At 37.4% G+C, this 20,477-nt stretch overlaps 1 protein-coding gene across 1 annotated transcript in view; it reads left to right on the forward strand.

Annotated features, from left to right (window-relative positions):
• Window positions 1–20,477, forward strand: part of LOC126298397 (zinc finger protein 141-like) — a 107,945-nt gene that overhangs the window by 78,706 nt on the left and 8,762 nt on the right. The window contains exon 5 of the mRNA XM_049989710.1: window positions 1,609–1,664. Within this exon, the coding sequence (XP_049845667.1) occupies window positions 1,609–1,664 (56 nt within the window). The remainder of the gene's footprint in view (window positions 1–1,608; window positions 1,665–20,477) is intronic.

A 20,477-nucleotide genomic window follows, 5' to 3' on the forward strand; every position in this document is an offset into this window, starting at 1 on the left:
GGGCATGTTGCTAGAATGCAGGACAACTGATGTCCGAAAACTGTGCTCAACACCAATCCAACTGGCAGAAGGTCTGTAGAAACACCTAGAACTCGATGGAGTGACTGTGTATCCAAAGACCTTCAGAGAGTGGGACTGCTGGAAGGATGGCAGAAATTAACCGAAGACAGGCTGAAGTGGAGGCAATCTCTCAAAGCTGCACGCGGTCCATTGGGCTTGATTGTGTGAGTAAGTAAGTAAATAAGTAAGTCAATTGTAGACAGTGTCATGTTGCAAAATGATCTAACAAATTTCAGCAAGTAGCCTTCTTCAGGGCATCTAATGAAATATTAGGTAATATGATAAAGGCCACTTGCAATGGTCTCTGTAAGTTTGGTAGATCATTATACAACATGACATGGTCAACAACTCATGAGAATTTTGTGGGAAAAGATAGTGTATGCTAAGAAAGTGGGATAGGGATGTTCATGGTCTCAATAAATGCAAGACATAATTTAGAAATCATTCCAAAGCAAGAGTGTAAAGTCCAAGCATTACTTAGCTGGATAACACAGAGTTTATCATAATGGGAACCACAAGTTCATGATCCGTAGTGCTAAACGTACAGTAGACAGTCGGTGCTGCAGAAACCACTTGTGGAGGCTAGTTGGATAACAGCAGCTAAGGCAGAGAGTCTGCCACAGGGTGACCTTATATTTGTTTCACTTCATAAGCTTGTATGATATACCTACAGTATATTTCTTGTTCCTGCTGCAGGCACATTCACTGAATGTGTGTGACGTTATACTTATTGAGGCATCTGTATCATCCATCTGCACATCCATTGGGGCTATGAAAGGAATCTTCCTGTAATTTCAACTGGACAGTTTAGTCAGTATTTGTATTGTGGAGCTGCTAAAGTGATTTAAATGAGAATCGTTGGATCAAAGGTTTTATTTCTCTAGCATAAAGCTGATAGATGAAGCTAGAGAACCAGTATTTCACTTAGATTGTTGAGGATTGTGCTGATTTCACTATAGGCTATTCATTTTGCATACGGTCTAGATAAAAGAGAAAAGGTTCATACAGGCAGTCATTTTTCTCTTTCTCCATACCAGAATGGAGCAGGAAAGCAAACTACTACTAACAAAGTGCTGACGCCTGTACCACGTACTATACAGTGTTCATAGCTGTAAATTTTTACTATAACTTTAAATGCAAATGAAAATCTGGTACCATTAGTTGCTGTATGTGATGCTTTGTATATGCAAAAAACTCGAGTTGTACTGTAGTTCATATCCAGTATAAAAGTGTAGACCACTTTAAACTGGCTGGATGGTATTGCAGCAATAGGGAGCATATCTAATAAACTACTATGATACTCAAACAACCTTTGGATTGCAAACAACTTTGCTATAATTTTTCTTTTTGTTTGTTCTGAATATGTTCTTTTTTATGTGGCTTTTTATGAGGCATAGAAGTGTTCCTACCTAGTTGCAGAAGACTGGTTCAGTCTTTTTTTTCCCCGTGTTTATGCTATTTAGTACCATAACAGTATTGCTTTTCATTTAAGGTACTTATTATGTTCCCATTATTATCTTTATTGAGACATAGCAATGCATATTACAGGGAAATGCAGAGAGTGAGAAGACTGTCAACAACAGCAGTTCAAGGGTTCTGAAAAGGTAGGTGTTCCCTGACTCTGTAAGTAGTAGAACAGATTCCCCCTCCCCCCCCCCCCCCTTTCTTTTTCTCTTTATTTTGAATTCAGTTGTTTACATACATCATAGTAATTTTTTTGAAAAGATAGACTTAATTTGAGCTTTGTGTACACACTGTGTGTCCATTCTAAGAGTCATCAGATGCCTATTACATGGACTTTCTGAAGATATTTTCAGTTCTGTTTTTGTGATGTGTATGTGCAATCAGTTCAGACATGAGGTATTTGCTATGATGTCCACTGTCAGCAGAAAAAAATTATTGTAATTCTCATTGTAGGCAAAATGTTGTCTAAACTGTAAATTTATGTGCCAAGTTGACAGAGCAAACTCAATGTGATACACAGTTCTTCTTCTTCTTCTTCTTCTTCTTCTTCTTCTTCTTCCTTTTCCCATTCTCATGAGGGGTCAGCATTGTTTTGGAAATGTTACTGGTAGTTGGTGGCTGGATGCCCTTCTTGACACCACTACTGCCCCTGGGATGGGATTCATGTACTCCGTCTGCCAGCATGCAAAGTAATCTCATGTTGAAGCCTTATAATATTTTTCTAAATGTTTGTGTAGCGTGCATCTGAAACACGATGTGGGGACCTGCCCAATGTTTACCTAGTTGGATGTGGAAAACCACCTAAAAACCATATCCTGACTGGTTAGCGCACCAGCTCTCAAGATCTCATTGTTGATGTGCATGGTGGATTCGATCAAGAGCAGGCTTGCCTGCCTGTATCCAGGAAGTGACGCTTTAAAATGCTCAATTACCTGGGAGGATTCAGTGTGATATGCAGTTACTGGATATTTATTGACATGACAGCAAAAAATAAGAAATAATTCAACTCTACACTGATTTCACAGTTTCATGACACAGCCGTGTGATGGGACACAACAGACGATGCAGTGCACCACAGTGGTGTGAGGGTACTAAAAAGACAGTGTGGCGCAATTTGGTGGTTGTTTCCAATTACTGCTGAAAAATTTTTTCATGTTACCATTAATAAATATCCCTGAATAGAATACTGTGTCAAAATAACATGAGATTGCTGTAAAACTGGAGAATTGTAATTTAGACAACATTTTCTTTATAATGAGAGATAAAATAGCATTTCCCACCAATGCTGGGCCTCGCATAAAACACCACATATGGAGCTTCTATTTTGGCTGACTTCGCCTATACACCACAAAAACAGACCTGGAAATAGCTTCAGAAATGCCAGAGAAAAGGCACCAGACGACTCTCATAATGGTCACTCAATATGTAAACAAGATGACTTGAACAACTGTGATAAATTGCATCCCTGAGAGGATAAGAAGCAAATAAAGTTAAATGAAAGTTTGTTCTGGAATGTGTGGCTTTTATGCCAGAGGCTATTTGATATGTACCATGAAACATTTCACGCACTACATTCTAGTGGACAATGTGCTACCAACGTTGCTTGCGGCCACCCTGGACCGCATTGCATCTATGCGCAAGTCACAACACAGACTGAGACACTCATTCAGATTCACCAACCTGCATCAAAATAGTGTCACAAGCATCACAAATGCATTGTTCCACCATTTAACACATCTCGGGTTGGCTCCATGTACACAACACCTTTGGTATGTGCTGCAGGTCTTGTGGGCTCAATTCTGGTGACAAGGTGGGTGAGGTAAGTGGACAACTTGCACAGTTCACAGACTGGGGAGACATCAGTGTACCTCCATCCTGTAATCTACAGTGGGCTAAAGTGCTGATGAGTAGCAGCCACATGACCATTCATACTATGAAAGGGACTTGTTCCAACAAGGGAAATAAATGTGTCCTTGTAGGAAATGCAGTTACAACTTGTGGAAAGATGACGTATCCCAAAATGTGACTGACAGCTATATACCTACCTACACATATGAGAGACAGTTTCTGGTGCAGTTGCAATCAACGAGTATACTTCTTTTGTTCAGCCATCCACTTGTAATTTGTGTGTCTTTATCCAAAGGCTATGTTGTCCTGTTTGCTGTCGCCAATTCATTCTGTAGGAGAGCGCTGAGTAACACTTCTATCCCGTGCAAAGAGTGTGCTGTGTAACACTGCCATCCTGGGCAACAGTACCACCACCCTCTTGCATGAAATCACAGTGACTCGAACATGTTGTACAGGGAGCTTTAGGATGTAGATAAAATGGCATCCAGCATAGAAATATGCATTTGTGGACATATGTTCATTAGATGCTACTTTCTCCTTATCCTCTTAGGGATTTTTGCCCATTGTTTGTCCTCATTTCTCAGAATCATCCTTAGCAAACAAGAGGTGTGTGTGTGGGGGGGGGGGGGTTTCAAATCGTAAATCCTGAAGATTGCTTTTAACCTGCTGTTTATTGGTTTATTGCCTAAAATTTTTGAAATTGTGGAAGTGCCTTCTGCCCATATCTTTCCATGTTCAATATTTTTTTCACCCCTTTCCTTCCTTAATGTATAGCTTCAAAGTTAATGCTATAGGTGTATGTGAATCACTTGGTGGGCAAAATAGTTATGTTCAAATATAGAACTGTATCTGTATTTGTCATTCATCACATCACATTGAAGGCTGCATTTGCATCTGAGATTTACTGAAAATATTTCATAATGAAAACAGTTTACCTCAGCACTTGTTTTGTAATCCAGCAGCGCTGTAGCTCGTTTGGACATGACAAGGAAATCTTTATCTGTTAAACATAGTTTATGAAAAGAAAACCTTACTGCTATTATGTGGTGTTTTTCTTAAGGAAGCTTGTTCCTTTATAGATTCTTGTACTTAGTTTAATAGGCTGGATGGGTATGAGGGTAAGACAGTACACTTTATAATTGCTAATCATAACTGACATCAGAAATTCTAAATCTTGTATGTAATTATAATTTTATTATCTTCAAAGTAAAAATATGTAGAAAGATGTCACTATCTATCCTTGTAGGAAGCAATACATTTACTTGGGACTATGTCAAGATAGTGATAATTTTTATTATAAATATTGGGAAGGAAATAGTGAGTTAAAAAAATTGGCCTTACTTACTCTGCAGTTAAATTTGTGACATTATCAAGTTGAACAAAATCTGTAGTAAACTCGGTGCTTTTGTTATTGAGAAATGTGTCTTTAAAATATTGGAGAGTGAATGGACAATGCAGCTAAAGTGAAGTTAAGTCAGCAAAAAATCAAAGGGCTGTGTACGACATTAAGCTGTAGGTACCCATATAATTGCCCTGGTAAGTCAGTGCGAAGTCTGAGTAAGGTAGGGGCATACCACCTCCAGTAGGATCAAACCTAGTAAAGCACTTTGCTGTTCAAACCAACCTTCAGGTTGTTTCCCATTAACATTGTTTTGAAAAATACAGTTATTCCTTGCAATGTCCATGATGTGGACGATGACTTAAATTTAGTACTTCAGCACTAAACTTGTGACCTGTGAAATTAACATACTAATTGTGTCTTAAATTTTCAGTTTAATTGTTTTTGTAATCATTTCACATAGTAAGCTTTACTAATTGAAATTTTCTGTTGGTATTCATGCCCATAAGCATTAGACTTCATTTCCAAGTTAATGCATCTCTCCTTGCATTCCTGTTACCAGCAGTTTGTGTATTAAGAAATTTTCCATATTTTAGTAATTATTGTCTCTAGCCTTTCTAGTATCACTGGGGTCAGTATGGTCCCACAGGCACACTGGGAGTAATAATCTCCCTTGTTTTCAAAACTATTATTTTCAAAATGTATGACTACCTCCCTCTGAGTCAATTGTATCCAATGATGTTTCATTCATTTTTATATTTACAACTCATTAAAATTTACACTTTTTTTTTTGTACCGAATACTACTGGGGTCTCAGTATGACCCCAGTCAAATTTTCTTTTTGTTTCTTGAATCAAATATTTAATGTTACAGTGAACAACTGTAATGTACGTTTTTATATTAGTTCATTAAAATACTGCCAATATATACAGTGTAAATCACGTGAGGTATATTTAAATTTCATCTGTGGTACTGACATAGCTTGGTTCACAACTTTGACACTGTCTTACAGGTCTGTCATATTTCTCCAGTGAACTGTTTTTTGTTGAAGTAATCCAGTGATATTGTAAAAGTTAAATAGGCAGTCCAGAAAGTAATTTCAGCTGATCAGTTGCAATACTTTGCACATGCAAAGGTCACTGCTTGCACATGAATGACAACAAATTTTTATTGAGATCAACAGACTGATTACAGTCACAAACATGTGAAATTCAGGCAATTTTCCCCCCATGACATCATGAGATATAAATCATCAAATATATGAAGTTTACAAGAAAGTGAAAGTAAATTGGTGTTGATAGTCAAAACAGGATAGCAAAATGTTACAACCAACTAGTGAAAAATGGAAATGCGATTTCAGGCTTTCTCGGCGTATTTCAGCTTTGAAATCTTCACGGATTATCAGCAGAGTGGCATTCTCTTCTAGTCGCAACATTTCAATGAAGACATTACTCTTACTGTCATTCTCTTTATGTTGTTCAAAATATGAAATTAGCCTTTTGTTTTTTTGCAGAAACATTTCCAATATATGGCAGGTGAACTATCTTGGAGGCCTCATCATCTTCCTTGTTCTACTGTTTATATGACTGTATTACTCCATATCTGCTGAGATGAATATCCGTTTTCCAGGAATATAGTGTGAAAGTATTCCATTTGCACTGGCAGGTTATCAGTCTGAGATGATATCATATTGTCGTCATGATATCATGTTGTGGAGCATCTTGGATGTTTACATCTGCCGTTAGGTAGTACCCGCCTAAGACTGCACACATAGTACAGATTGGTGTATTTCACGTGGAAGTAACAGCAATTCGTGAAAGCAAATTATAGAGACAGCCTTCTTCAAAAATGGTATTTATATCATCAGATCGTGATTATCATTAAGATACCAAGTCAGCATCCTTTCCCACCCTTCCAAACACTTTGCATCTGTAATAAGGCAGCTATGAACCAACACGCTGGCAATGACAGTCTTGCTTACTGTGCTAACACTACATTGCATGAGCAGTAACTGTGCATTCCAAGGCTGACTGAGCAGGAATATGATGTACTTTTTGCAGATGTATGTATGAAAACCAGTGTTAAAGGTTGTGGTAACATCAAAGAAAACTAAAATTGCAGGAAATGTTGTAACATAGAATCGTTAATGACAAGAAAGCATTGTATTGACAGCGTACCATAGGGACCAACAAATATGAACATAAAGAATGGGAAAATGTAAAATGCAGGAATATAAAAATGGGGTTTCACTGTTTTTCCAAATTTGCAAACTGAAGGTATTATTGTTGGGGACAGTGCTTCACACAGTAAGAAGTGCAACAATTGACCTATTGCAGGCTTTAATAAAAGTGAAATTATCTAGTGGCTGCTAAAAAACAACATGGATGCTGGTGAGGAAAATGATATTTTTTTACTTCATAATGGCACAGCTTAATGAGAAAATATTTAAAGTTGATAAAATTAACTTGAAGCCTGTGGCTATACTCTTCTGTAATGTTTGCCGCACACCTATAACTTAAGTCCAATTCAGCTGGCATGGACAAAGCTAAAAGTTTTGTCAGAGGAAGAAATATTCTAGCAGATATTTGCATAACATTTAAAAAATATGTCATCTTTTTTTATTAAAACATTTTTCGGTAAAGAAAAAGCACATATCCTCATTAGTCCCAGTTTTTTCAAGTTTTGAAACTAACTTGACATGACTGCAGTGGACCGAAACATAAAAAAGTAATTGGGCATGGCATAACTGAAGCCAGAGTAAATTATACAATTATTAATTTAGAAAGTGGTGATAATTGTAATGATGATGCAGCTGTTTTGCTGATGACTTGCACGCAGTATTTATATAGGCAAGAAATAATTTGTATTTTAAAAATGTTTCATACCTGCCATTTTTATGTACACTGTACAGTGTTTTGGGGGAATGTACTGACTGATAGTTAAAGTGTGAATAAACTTTGAGGTAAATTCAATGAAATGTGGTCAAAAAGCATGATTAGTTTTACTACTATATGCACTTTTCTCTAATGGAATGTTTTTCAATCACGTAAATTCTTTGCTGCTTATGAAAAACAGAGTCATTTTGACAGTTGAGAAAAAGGCTCCAGGAGCTGAGAGAGAGAGTACTTCGAAATGAATCCTATCACTAAATCTTTACCTAGATTGTTATCCATCTGTTTCTAACTTATATAACTTAAAATCCTTTACAGCAGCTATACTACACAAAATCTTATAAGAATGCATCAAAATACACGATGTGTAACAGTTCTGTTAGGGCTGCTTATGTGAAAATCCAAACTGCAATGCTATCTCATGGTGAGTTGTAGCCTTACGATCCTTAAGTTTCAAAAAGTACTGTGTAGAAAGCCACAGCACTAGCACTGCCGCAGCACTAGTAACAATACATGTCTGACACTTGTCAGAAAATGGCAGTGGAGCAGTGAAGTATCATAAAGTTTGAGTCCAGTGTTTGTTGGTGAGAATTCGTCAATCTTGACCCGAATACTGAGAGGCAGGTTACTGGTTACTCCTCCATGAAGACATCCCAGCTCACAAAGCGAAAGTTGTGCCCAAGTTTTTGGCCAGCATATAGATCACAGTCTAGGATCACCCACTGTATTCACCAGATGTGGCCCTGACTGACTTCTGATTGTTCCCCAAATTGAGTTTAGCAATTAAAGGACACAGTGTCATGCAATTAAGGACATCCAAGAAAATTGTACTGCAGTACTAAATGCTAGTCCAAAAGAGGACTACAGTTACTGTTTGAAAACACTTTTAAAACGATTGGAAGCTGTGTTTTGAATAAATACAGTGATTTTGTGAACATCAACTGTGACTTATTTTTCATAGCCACATAATAACGGAACTGGTAACACTGTTCATTTTTATGAGGAGACGGCATACATTCTAGCATTCAGACACATAGGTATTACATTTTAAGAGACTTCATTGCAAATTAAAAATGCGTGCAGGACCAGTACTCAAACCTGGAACTCTGCATTTTGTGGGCAATCCTCTTACCAACCAAGTTTTAGAGTAAAAGGTTAATTCTGGAGTGCACTCTATATTTTTAGTAGATAACTGAATCAGATTTTACATTTTCTCAGTTTTATGACTTTTGTTCTGTGTTAGTATAATCTAATCTATAATGTTGAGATTTGAAAGAAAACGGTCATATTTTGTATTTCGCGTAGTTTGGCATATTCATTAAAAAATAAAATTAAAGTAATTGGACATGCCTTTGTGTTGCACCACCACTGATTTATGTGGTGTGCTGTGAATGTTTGTAATGACCTTTTAAAGCAGCCTGTAGGTGTTCCTTGCGATGTTATTTGGTACGAAGTGTACTCTTCAGTATACTGAGAGACTTTAAAACTTGCTATGTCATTCAGAAAACCACACATTCATTTGCAATTGATACTGTCCTACAAGACCAGTGCAGTGATCTCCAGCAGATTCATATGTTTGCCTTCTTAATGTTAATCAACTGCACTCTGGCAGTTTCTCCAACGGTGGCTGCATTTGGACTATTTGTTTATTGAACTAGTACTTCATATAAACTGTTCTGGTTGCATTGTGTACAAGATGCATACTTTGTCTCTACAGAAGGCATCTTATTTTGACTTTTGAACATATGAACAAATCATTCTGCATCTCTACTTGCAGCACTATAGGATGGAGGTGTTTAGGTATGTCAGATTCCTTTTTGAAGGTAAAACTATTGATATTGTTCCAAATAAAACTGAGACACCTTCTTGGAGATAGGATTTGTGTGGTACTTGCACTGGGTAAAACATTTTTAGTAGATTTGAGTGTAGCCTGTATTATTGTGGATGTGGTGTTACCCACATATGGAAATTCTAGAGTGTGCATGCAGTCACCAGACAGATGTTGCTGATGAATGTGTTGGCATAGCCATTGTGGACACACTGTCATGGGTGCTATGATGTTGATCGAGGTGTGATGCCACCTTGTGAGCTGTGCATGTAAACCATCTGCTCAACACTGCCCATTATTTCTGGCCAGTAAGTGTAATGTGAAGCTGAGTTTTCATCCAGGTCATCTAAATGACCACTCTGCAGTCTTGGTTTCTGTTGCTCTGGTTAAGCCACACATACTTTTAACTGTTGGTGGATGCTGAAATAAGTACTGAGCACTGGAGTAATTTGTGAGAGAGCATGCTCCGGCCAAATATATTGAATATACGAGGGTCAGTCAAAAAGTAATGCCTCCTATTTTTTTTTGCTACGTTTAATTGTCAGGAAATTTAAATGCAATTACATAGGTTGAAAACCACAACATTGAGGATCATTTTGTCATTTTTCAATGTAATCTCCGCCCATCTCTACAGTTTTGGTCCATCTTTGAACAAAGGCATGTATCCCAGCACGGTAAAAATCACAGCTCTGCTTCCTAAGCCATTGACGCACGGATGTTTTGACGGCCTCCTCATCTTCAAAATGAATCCCTCGATGAGCTTCTTTTAGTGGCCCGAACAGATGGAAGTCTGATGGTGCCAGGTCAGGGCTGTATGGGGGATGAGGCAAAACTTCCCATCCAATTTTGACAATCTCGTCAGAGGTGTGACGACTGGTGTGTGGTCTTGCATTGTCATGCAAAAGAAGAACATCTGCCATTGATTTTGTTGGGCGAACTCGCTGAAGACGTGCTTTAAGTTTTTTGAGGGTTGTGACGTATTGAACAGAATTTATTGTGCATCCCTGCTCCAAAAAATCAACCAGAATCACACCCTCTGTATCCCAGAAAACTGTTGCCATAACTTTCCCTGCCGATCGCACAGTTTTGAATTTTTTCTTCCTCGGCGAGCTTGTGTGATGCCACTCCATTGACTGCCTCTTTGATTCGGGTTCAAAAAAATGCACCCATGTTTCGTCCCCGGTCACAATTTTTTTCAGAAACTCATCTCGCTCCAAACGGAAGCGCTGCAAGTGTTGGGAGGCTATTGTTTCCCTTGCCTCTTTATTCTGATCGGTTAACATTCTTGGAACCCACCGTGCACAAACTTTTGAGTACCCCAATTGTTTAATAATCGTGATCACACTGCCTTTACTAAGAGAAATAATGCGACACACTTCATCTGCAGTCACCCGACGGTCACCACGAATGATGTCATCAACTTGCTGAATGTTGTGTGGAGTCACTGCACTCACCGGCAGCCGCTCCGCTTTTCGTCAGTCAACGGTGTTTGCCCTTCAGCTTCCTTACAACGACGAACCCATCGTCTAACAGTGCTGACATCCACTGTCACAACACCATACACCTTCTTCAGTCTTTCATGAATGCGTATGGGCGTTTCACCTTCTGCATTCAAGAATTCAATCACACAACGCTGTCTCAAACGAACATCGATGTCGGCCATCTTACAAACTTCTGCTGTGCTGCCACCTGTTGCCACAGAAAGTTACTACTGCAGTGGATTGCAGAAGAAGGTTTGAGGAATGGCGCCAAATTCAAATTTTTCACTTAACTTAATTTTTTTAAGTAGAAAAAAAATGGGAGGCATTACTTTTTGACCGACCCTCGTAGGAAGTGAGTGATCAAATAATTGGTTCTGCTGCTGTTTCTTGAGAGCCTCATCCTTTAATGTCAACCAGTACCCATTAAGGTTTTAAGAGGTGGCCTTATCAGTGTGAAAACACTATGGCTCCTGAGCATAGGGGTTGATGTCTGTGAGACATAATCAGTTCACTCCTCTGAGTTATCAGTAGGTTTTTGCAACAAGAAAACTCCTATACCATGTTTCAAGGTATCAGATTGTGATAACCCTGTTGTTATATGGAAAGACTGACTTTAATTGGAAGTACTTCTTCGGTAAATCATAAATTTTAAATTCTTATCTCAGGTGACCATCCGTGTTAGTGGCATAAAGTTAGTCCCCTGAAACTATTAATGTTCCAACATGAAAATCATGACTGGGACCCTAAAATATGCAACTGACTGTACTGAAATGTTCAACTCGCTCTGACAACCAAGTTCCATCGCTCGTGGTGTGATGCAATTCTAAAGAGTGCTCCATTGTAAAACTAAGACTAAATCAATGTCATAATTCCACCCAGTAATTAGTAATAAAAATTGGTAATCACAGTATCATGCACATACTCTATGTAAAAGGAAACAACGAATTACTGGCAACATGTAATATCTGTATAAATTCTGCAGAGAACAACAGGGTCACTGCACCTCAAAATATTGGCACACTAACTGTTTATGAATACTAATAATTTTAGCAGTAATGGATCGGGCTTGGCACAGAAATATTAAAGACATCTGTCAGGAATGAATACAAAGTTACAACTAATGTGTCAGGGTGTCTACAACCCGGAGATCCGGGAAAAACACGGGAATATTTTAGAATTCGGGGATATTTTTTGTTTTAGTTTTTAGTTAAATTTTTGTAATTTTGACTGGTAAGAAATAATACTCTAACAAAGGATATTACTGCATCCCGCTACTGAAGAATAATACTGCAGCAATAAAACATGGGCGAGAGGAAAAAACTAAAATAAAACCTAAGTTACGAAGGAAATGCGCCATGTACGCAACAAAACACAGTGCTCATACAAGTGTCTGCCAGTAGCAAAATGTGTCAAAGGCTTGAGGAAGACTATGCAGTGCTTCATAACAACCAATTGCCTCCGATGAGCATGTTGTCACAACTGTTTACATTAGATTCGTGTGAGCAGTTGCGAGCGGGCCCATGTGCATGCACAGTTGAGTTGCGCGTGTGCCTTCTCCTGCTTCTGGCCACAAAAGTATGGCTGTTAGCTGTATAAGTAGGCAGCAAGATGCTACCCAGAAAAATTTTACTGGCGAGCACAAGCTGCTGTATTAACTGGGAGCAAACTGGGGTATCTGCCCCGGGCAGCAATTTCAGTCAAGCATTAATTGCCTTGCTGAACAATGAAGTTATTTTTGTTGGTTTGCTAAAGAAATATGGATTTATTAATCTTTTCCACTGAGGCAGTCAATTTATTTGGAACGAAGTGTTTAATTCCACACTATTGGCTAGTTTCAACTGTTCACTGCATTTCAAATGAGCATGCTTTCATCTTCTAGCACATATGGCATTATGCCATAATAAAGAACCAAAAATGAGATAATACAGTATACTGGTACTCCAAGAAAATTTATAACCGAATCTGGACATGCTAATGTGCATTTTAAGCCGAATTATGCATTTTAGTATAGTTCAAGAAATTCCTCTGATGTCTTGTTTCTTTTATGACATAATGTAAGGTCTTTTAATGTTTTACACGTATGAACATATGGGCTTCCTGCGTCATCATAGCTGCGCATCGCAGTGACGTCTGTTATGTGGCGCTCTCTGGCAACTGCTGAAACGAACCTCTTTTGTAACAGGTCGTGGGAAAATATTGCGAATGATTGACTGAAAAGTGTTACTTTCAGAGTAAATTTCCTTTTACGCAAGATGAACTAAGTGCGAGAATGTGTGAAGAATTTCTTAACTCATAGAGTGTTTGACTCTTGAAAAATCAACTACTTGAGGAAGACCATTTAGAAAAAAATTCGAGCCCAGAAGATCAGACATTTATGTCGGTATTAAAAATTTTACTGGCTCATTTGTGTGATGTATCTTAAAGTTAAACACGCGCAAAAAAATCAACATTATACGTGAAAGTTTAGCTTCTCTTGCAGCTTATTAATCGTCGAGACCATTATTATATGTGAAAGCTTTGCTTTTCTTGTAGCAACACCATTTATATTAATTTACACCATTAACTTTTCCTATTTGTGTGTATGCACCACTTATCAGTGATAATGCTATTAGCTGACTACATCATGTGTCCTAAGCTCTGAATATCCACTGTATCAGCTGGCGAAAACACATGACATGAGCTATGACTGGCTTACAAAAGAGCATCGCAATCTCGATTTCAATGCTTTGTAAAGTAACATGTGGTGTTTGGTGGAATTCAAATTTATACTTTCGTAATACGAAATTATGCATTGTACGGCCTTCTGAGTTTCGTTTTCTAAACGGCTGAGAAATTCTATGCCAGTGTATAAAACCATTACCATTCGAAGGATTGATAAGTTTTACAGTTTCGAGGAAAAGTATACTGTCACTTAACACGGAGAAAGTGTATTTTCACCCAGGAGAAAGTGTGTTTTTAACCGGAAAATCCAAGAATTTTTTTCCTCGTCTGTGTATACACCCTGATGTATACATTTTATATCATTCTTGTTGTTGAGGGCATGGCAACATTGAGTTGTGAATTCTGTTGTTAGGTTATACTTCCACATGTCCACAACTTTCGCATCCTTCATCCGAGTACTTCCTTCCCAGAAGCTCAAAACTGGGTGGCAGTTCAGAAGCTATCAGTTGACAAGAATATGAAACAGATTATCACAAAATGATTAATAACAAAAAAAAATTCCACTTGCCGCCTTTTTTCCCATACTCGGCAAACATTTGAAATTTATTATTCTACCTTCGCATTTTGGAGTTAATACATTAGGGGACAAGAAACAACCTGGATGTAATTAAACCGTTACAAGGCGTTAGACTGAAATGTTAGGTGACCCAGGCAGGTTGCTGTTTTGAGGCATTGTTTTAAGCTGTCAGTGGCTCATTGACATTAGGATGTCTGTTGAAAGTGAAGACTTTTTTCCAGGATTATTTAGAGGCCTGGATGTGTGGGAAGCTTTGGCAATAAAACTGCAATAATAGTCGCTCTTTCCAAGAAAAGACAGTAGTTATGTGAGGTTGACAGACAGGTATTGATGATCGGATTATTAATCTTCACAAACTAGAGCTTTGCCTACTATGTTAGAATGTGGCCTAAATGTTTAACCTCTGGGTCCATTAGATTTTAGTGTCTCGGTGAGTAGAAGTAGAATCTGTAAATGTTCTTCCTTGGTTGTTGTCATACCATCCAGATAGTTTGCACAATTTGAAACTCCTTGGATTGATGGTCCACAGGAACCAATGGAAAAATTGCTGGCGCACTGGTAACAACGAAGGGAAGAGTTTGTAATGACAAGAACTAACTGAGATGTTGGTAAACGTGAAACATTCAGACTCCATAAGTAAGGGGAGTTACGAAAAAGTGTCTACAAGATCAATTTTGGAAAAATATTGGCCTATAGCAACTTAGGCTATCAGTAACCCTGTCCGAGGTGTAGGTTCTGGGTCAATCATAGGTTGTGTTAGTAGTAATTATCATTTACCATCAAGTACACGTACTGTTCTTGGTACCATACATTCACATATGGGTTCTAGAAGTATGCCAGCAGAGTTTGGGTATGTGTATAAGTAATTATTGTAAATAACTTGGATATTTATATATTTACATAATAAAAGGCAACATATTTATTATTTAAATCATATATTGTGGTTATAATAATCAGCCTTAACAGAAATTATAAGTCATTTACAAAAATCATTTTTTATTTTTATAGCTAGGATAAAATGGCATAAAAATGAAATAAAAAATTAACTTATGATTAAATTCTTTGTGTGTGTGTGTGTGTGTGTGTGTGTGTGTGTGTGTGTGTGTGTGTGTGTGTGTGTTTTTTTATTTTTTTTTTAAATAGAATAGGAATGTAAAATGAAATTATCATGAATTTCCTTTGGGTTCACAGGACATTCAATAATTGTTTTTGAATGAGGCTTACAAATGCATTTTTTCAACTGTTACGTATGAGAGAACTCTCTTTATCTTTTGACCTTCATATTTGAGAAGAACTATGACCAGGCTTATCTGCATTAGGCATTGATAAAGTTTTTTCTCTGACAACTAATTTGCATATATTTCCCATATATCTTTGGCCAAATTTGGGCTATTTTCTAATTTGTTGCAAGCATATGGCTTTATGGGACTCATTGCAATGGGCTTTAAATATTCTCTATGGCTGATTTTTTTAAAATTTAGATTGGAACTGACCTAAAAGTATAGCACCAATGACTGCATTCAGCCATCCTTTTGTTCTACGCGAACAAGAGTAGTTTGAGCATTTCAAACCTATGGCATCAGCTCCGCCTTTAGTGTTGTTATAAAATTCTGTAATTTCAGGTTTCTTCGATCATGGATTTACAGACACTTTGTGATGCATAGAAGATTAAACCACACTTTTATACTTCTTTGGAATGAATGGCACCAATGCCTTGGCTTGTGTAAACCCAAATAATCAGGATTGCCACAGGTTCTGGAAATCAGGGAATTTCAAACATATCAAGGAAATCAGAGTAATTTGAAAAAAACACTGGAAAAGTCTCGTTTTTATCTAAGTAGTTGAAATTGTTTGTTTACTGATGTGTCATGCACCGTCGCTGGCTGGGTGCTGCTGAGTACATGCGCCGCTTCTCTACTCCCTCATTCCTACTGCTTATCCCCTTCTTACCACTCCCCTCTGCTCGCAGTCAGTGCTGTCACCATTTCTTGCTGTTAGCCTAGTAGCTGCCAATGAGAGGCAGGGAGGCATGAGTATTGGTTTGGTTTGTTTGGACCTAATACTGTAGATGTAGCAGCTGGAGATGGTGGTTATGTGTGCATGAGTTGTGTCTAAGCGTGTGTGTGTGTGTGTGTGTGTGTGTGTGTGTGTGTGTGTGTGTGTGTGTGTTTTCATGTTTTCTGACAAAAGCTGTGGCTGATAATTTAGTTCTGAAAGTGTGATTGTTTTTTCTACATGCCAGCCTGTGGCTGAGCAATCATCTTCACGTTGAGTTGCTACCTATCCTCATTAATATTGATTCTCAGAGTATTTGAAAAAGGTGTCTGTTGCATGGATTGATCACTGTTGTTTCATTTAATGAACACATTGTCTGTGGCTCATGAATAGTGTGGCGTTTTATAGATATTTTATTTGTTCTAGTACTGTTTGACTCTTCAAAAGTGTTTATATGTTAGAAAGTATGGATGATAAGAAGACGAAAATTGTGTCAGTCACTAGCAGTGTGTATGCTATGTACTTATATATTTCTCAGAAGAAAACTCGCACAATACCTGTAAAATAATAGATATAACACAGTGGGTAATAACAGACAATAACAAACATAGTAGAACCAACATTTTATGGGTGGTTACCTACAGTGTTGGTTTACACAATTCTTCCCCACCTTACACATTTTTTTCAAGAGGCCTACTTTTTTCTGAAGTTATTTCCGAACACAGTGAATATATTTTAAATCTGTCTTGCGATTCCGAGGAAATACATATCTTTTGTCACCAAATGTGTTTCCTTTTATTGAAATAAAATATCAGTGGTCTTAATGAAACACATTTACCATTTGGCTTGCTTTCTCCATCTAAAATCAGTTCATTACAAAAGATGTTGATGTTACTACTAAAAATTTTTGCTCACAGCAGGGTAACCCTGATAATGATCATCTTTTATTAGACAAAAACTTGTGAGAAATTTTCCATTTGTTTTTTCATACAGTACCCACATATGTTAGTACTCGGTTCAGTAATTCATCTGCTAACTCAAAAGATGTAAACCAACTTCCTCCAGTGAAGTTTCAGTTAGTTCCAGAAAATGCCTTTCTAAGTTTTAGCACATCCTGTGTTGGTACTGTGAGAGGTTAAGTGGTTTTCCAGAGCATATAAATGGATTATGTAAGCAATGCATTCTCACATTGCAAATACGCTACATTCTCAGACCATATTTTCCAGGTTACTTTTGATAAACATTTTGAATGAGCACCTTCCTCGAAATTTTAGCAACATTTCACCAACACACAAATATTTTGAACAAGAAAAGTTCGTGCTACCATTGCTAATTAACTTTTCATAAATTTCTCATCGCAGTGCCACTTAATCTGTAGATTTTTCGTTCTTCTTGTGTACTGATGTCATCAAAGGTGACATTGAAATGAATGAATAAAAATTGTTTATTCCCATTACACTTCAAAAAATATCTCTACCAGTAAAATCAGTTGTCCATAGCGATCGAACGTCTTCATGATTTGACTAGAGTATTGAAGCAAACAGCAGTAATTCAAGATAAGCTCGTAACCCATAGCAGTCAATGTTTTTATCATAATACAGCCACAAGTATAGAGTTATATATTTATCCTAACATTTTTTTGTTGGTATGGTGCTCTATAGTCTCAATCATATCATTGGCAAGTAATAGTTCCCAACTCTCTACTGGCAACATTTCATTTTTGTAATCAGCAGGTCCTTTCAATCCCACGTGCTCTTGTACAATATTGTTCTGTCATATACAATGAAGTGGGGCAGATTTAATCCATTTATATCTGTTTTTACCATAAAAATAGTTCCCTGGGCTTTCTTCTTCAGCAGAAGAAGAGCCTTCACTTTGATCAATCTCTGAACCAGAAAGGTATTCACTATGTATCAAATCATGATCACTAATGTCATCTACTTCTTCTTTTTCTGGGTTATTTCTGTCTATGCCTTCACATTCTGACTCAGCACCTTCTTCTAACAGTTGTAAAGTATCCTCACCACAGAGAAAGTGAGCCATTGTTATAAATATACTGAAATAAAAGCAAATTATCATATTTGCATATTGTAAATAAATGCTGTGTAACAGCACAGAAACCCTAACAATTAAAAATGGATACTTACTGTTAACAGACATGGCACACATCCACTTATCACAAGCCTCCATGGCATGCTGACAATACCTAAAATGGTGAGCCTGTAGTGTGCCAACAACAGAAATTATTAACAAAAAATTTCTGGGGTGTGTGGGGGGGGGGGGGGGGGGGTTCAGACTGTGCCCTGTAGTTAGAGGTTAAAGTCTGTACAGAGGCATAGTTTGCCATCCACCTCTGTGGCTGAGATGGCAGTGTGGCTGATTACCATGTGGGGGAGCCAGCCAGCTTGAAAATTTTATCTGCTCAGGGACTGACTGACTATCATGTTGTCATCGTCATTTCATCATCATCTAGTAAAAAAGCTTGCACTAAGCAGTTGAACAATTTGAGATGGTGTCTCTCAGCGGAAATGCCATATGATCATTTTATTTCATTTTTCACAATTTTCCATTAGATTTGCTAATCAGCACCACATAAATTATCCATTAACAACTGTTCTAGCCTGTTGAATTATGTTTCTAAGTTGTCACATGACACTAGCCTAAACTGGGTGTGGAAAAAGGGTAGTTGATTGTGTTTTGTGAGTTTACTTTAGTTATTTGTGTGCTTCATAGTTCTTCCTATGATGTGGAATGAATCAGTTTTTACAATTATAATCAAGTTTCTCAGTGAAATATTAGGCATCTTATTGATGATTTACTCTCAAACACAAGCACTTCCCTTACTATACACATTCAGAAATTCATCTGTACAGTAGGAGTTGTCAATCATATTTGATTTTAGTTTGTGTTTGAAGTTAATTCTAATATTATTACATTCTTTAAATTACTAGGTAAGTGGTCAAAGATTTTTATATTTCACTCATATCTGTGCCACACTAAGGCTGAGTGATGGATCGTGTAATTAATTTCTCCTTCTAATATTGAATTTGTGGATATTACTGTTGTTTTCAAACTGTGATTCTTGTAGACAACAAAGTTCATAATGGAGTTAGTGTACTGTTAGTTGTTGTGAGTTTTCTTGACTGTTTAAAGAGCTTTCTAGAAGAGAGTGTAGAGTAGACACCCCATATTATCCTTATTACACAGTTCTGTACAACAAACACATTTTTCCACAGTGACAAAACCCAGAGTATGGTACTCTAATACAGCAGTGAATGAAAATAGGAAAAGTAATTCAATTTTTTGACATTTTCATCTCCGAAATCTGATATTATGTGTTATCCAAAAATTGGAGAGCTTAGACATTTAAGATGATTTGTAGTATGCAATTTTCAGCTCTGGCTTTTAACAATGTGAACACCTAAGAACTTACAACATTCCTTTTCTTTTTTGATGAACCTTAGTTCATTGTTTTCAATGGCGTGGTCAGGCATTGTGCAATACAGGATTGTCTTTTTTGTTTTATCCAAGTTCAGTCACAGTTCATTTGCAGAGAACCAGTAATTAATTTCCAAGAAAATTTACTTTATTTATCACTTTGTGTGTTGAATTCTCTCCATTTACTTGTTTATAATATTTGCATAAGCAGAGAAAAGAACTATGCTGCTGTTTGCCTGTATGATGGCTGATCATTTATATGTAACAAGAACAAGAGTGGGCCCACCTACAGTCATCATTCTCTGTCCTGAAGATGCTGTTTCACTGTTTACCTGGGTTTCTTAATGCAACACTTGCCATTTAAGTTTGGTATAATATGATTTGTGAAATGAAAAGTAGTGTCTTCTATGGAGAGACCCTTTTAGATCTAAATGCGGCTTGACTAATTACCTTATTTTGAAAGAGGTATGTTATGGTTCTTGCATACGAAATCTTTCCCAGTGCCTTAGATGAGAAGGTAAGTAGTGAGACTGGTTGACAGTTACTAATGTCTCTTTTATTGCCTTCCTTGTAAAGGAACCTGACTATAGCATATTTCAGTATGTCTAGAAATATCCTGTGTGATACTGATGTGTTACATATGTTACATAATACACTGCATATATCTGAAAAATAGGTTCTTACAAGGGAACCTCCCCATCGCACCCCCCTCAGATTTAGTTATAAGTGGGCACAGTGGATAGGCCTGGAAAAACTGAACACAGGTCAATCGAGAAAACAGGAAGAAGTTGTTTGGAACTATGAAAAAAATGAGCAAAATATACAAACTGAGTAGCCTGACAAGCAGGTTTTGGGTGCAGTCTGTGACTGACAAAGACCCTCAGCCAGATGCAGT

Source organism: Schistocerca gregaria, chromosome X (assembly GCF_023897955.1).
Source record: "Schistocerca gregaria isolate iqSchGreg1 chromosome X, iqSchGreg1.2, whole genome shotgun sequence".
Lineage (NCBI taxonomy): Eukaryota > Metazoa > Arthropoda > Insecta > Orthoptera > Acrididae > Schistocerca > Schistocerca gregaria.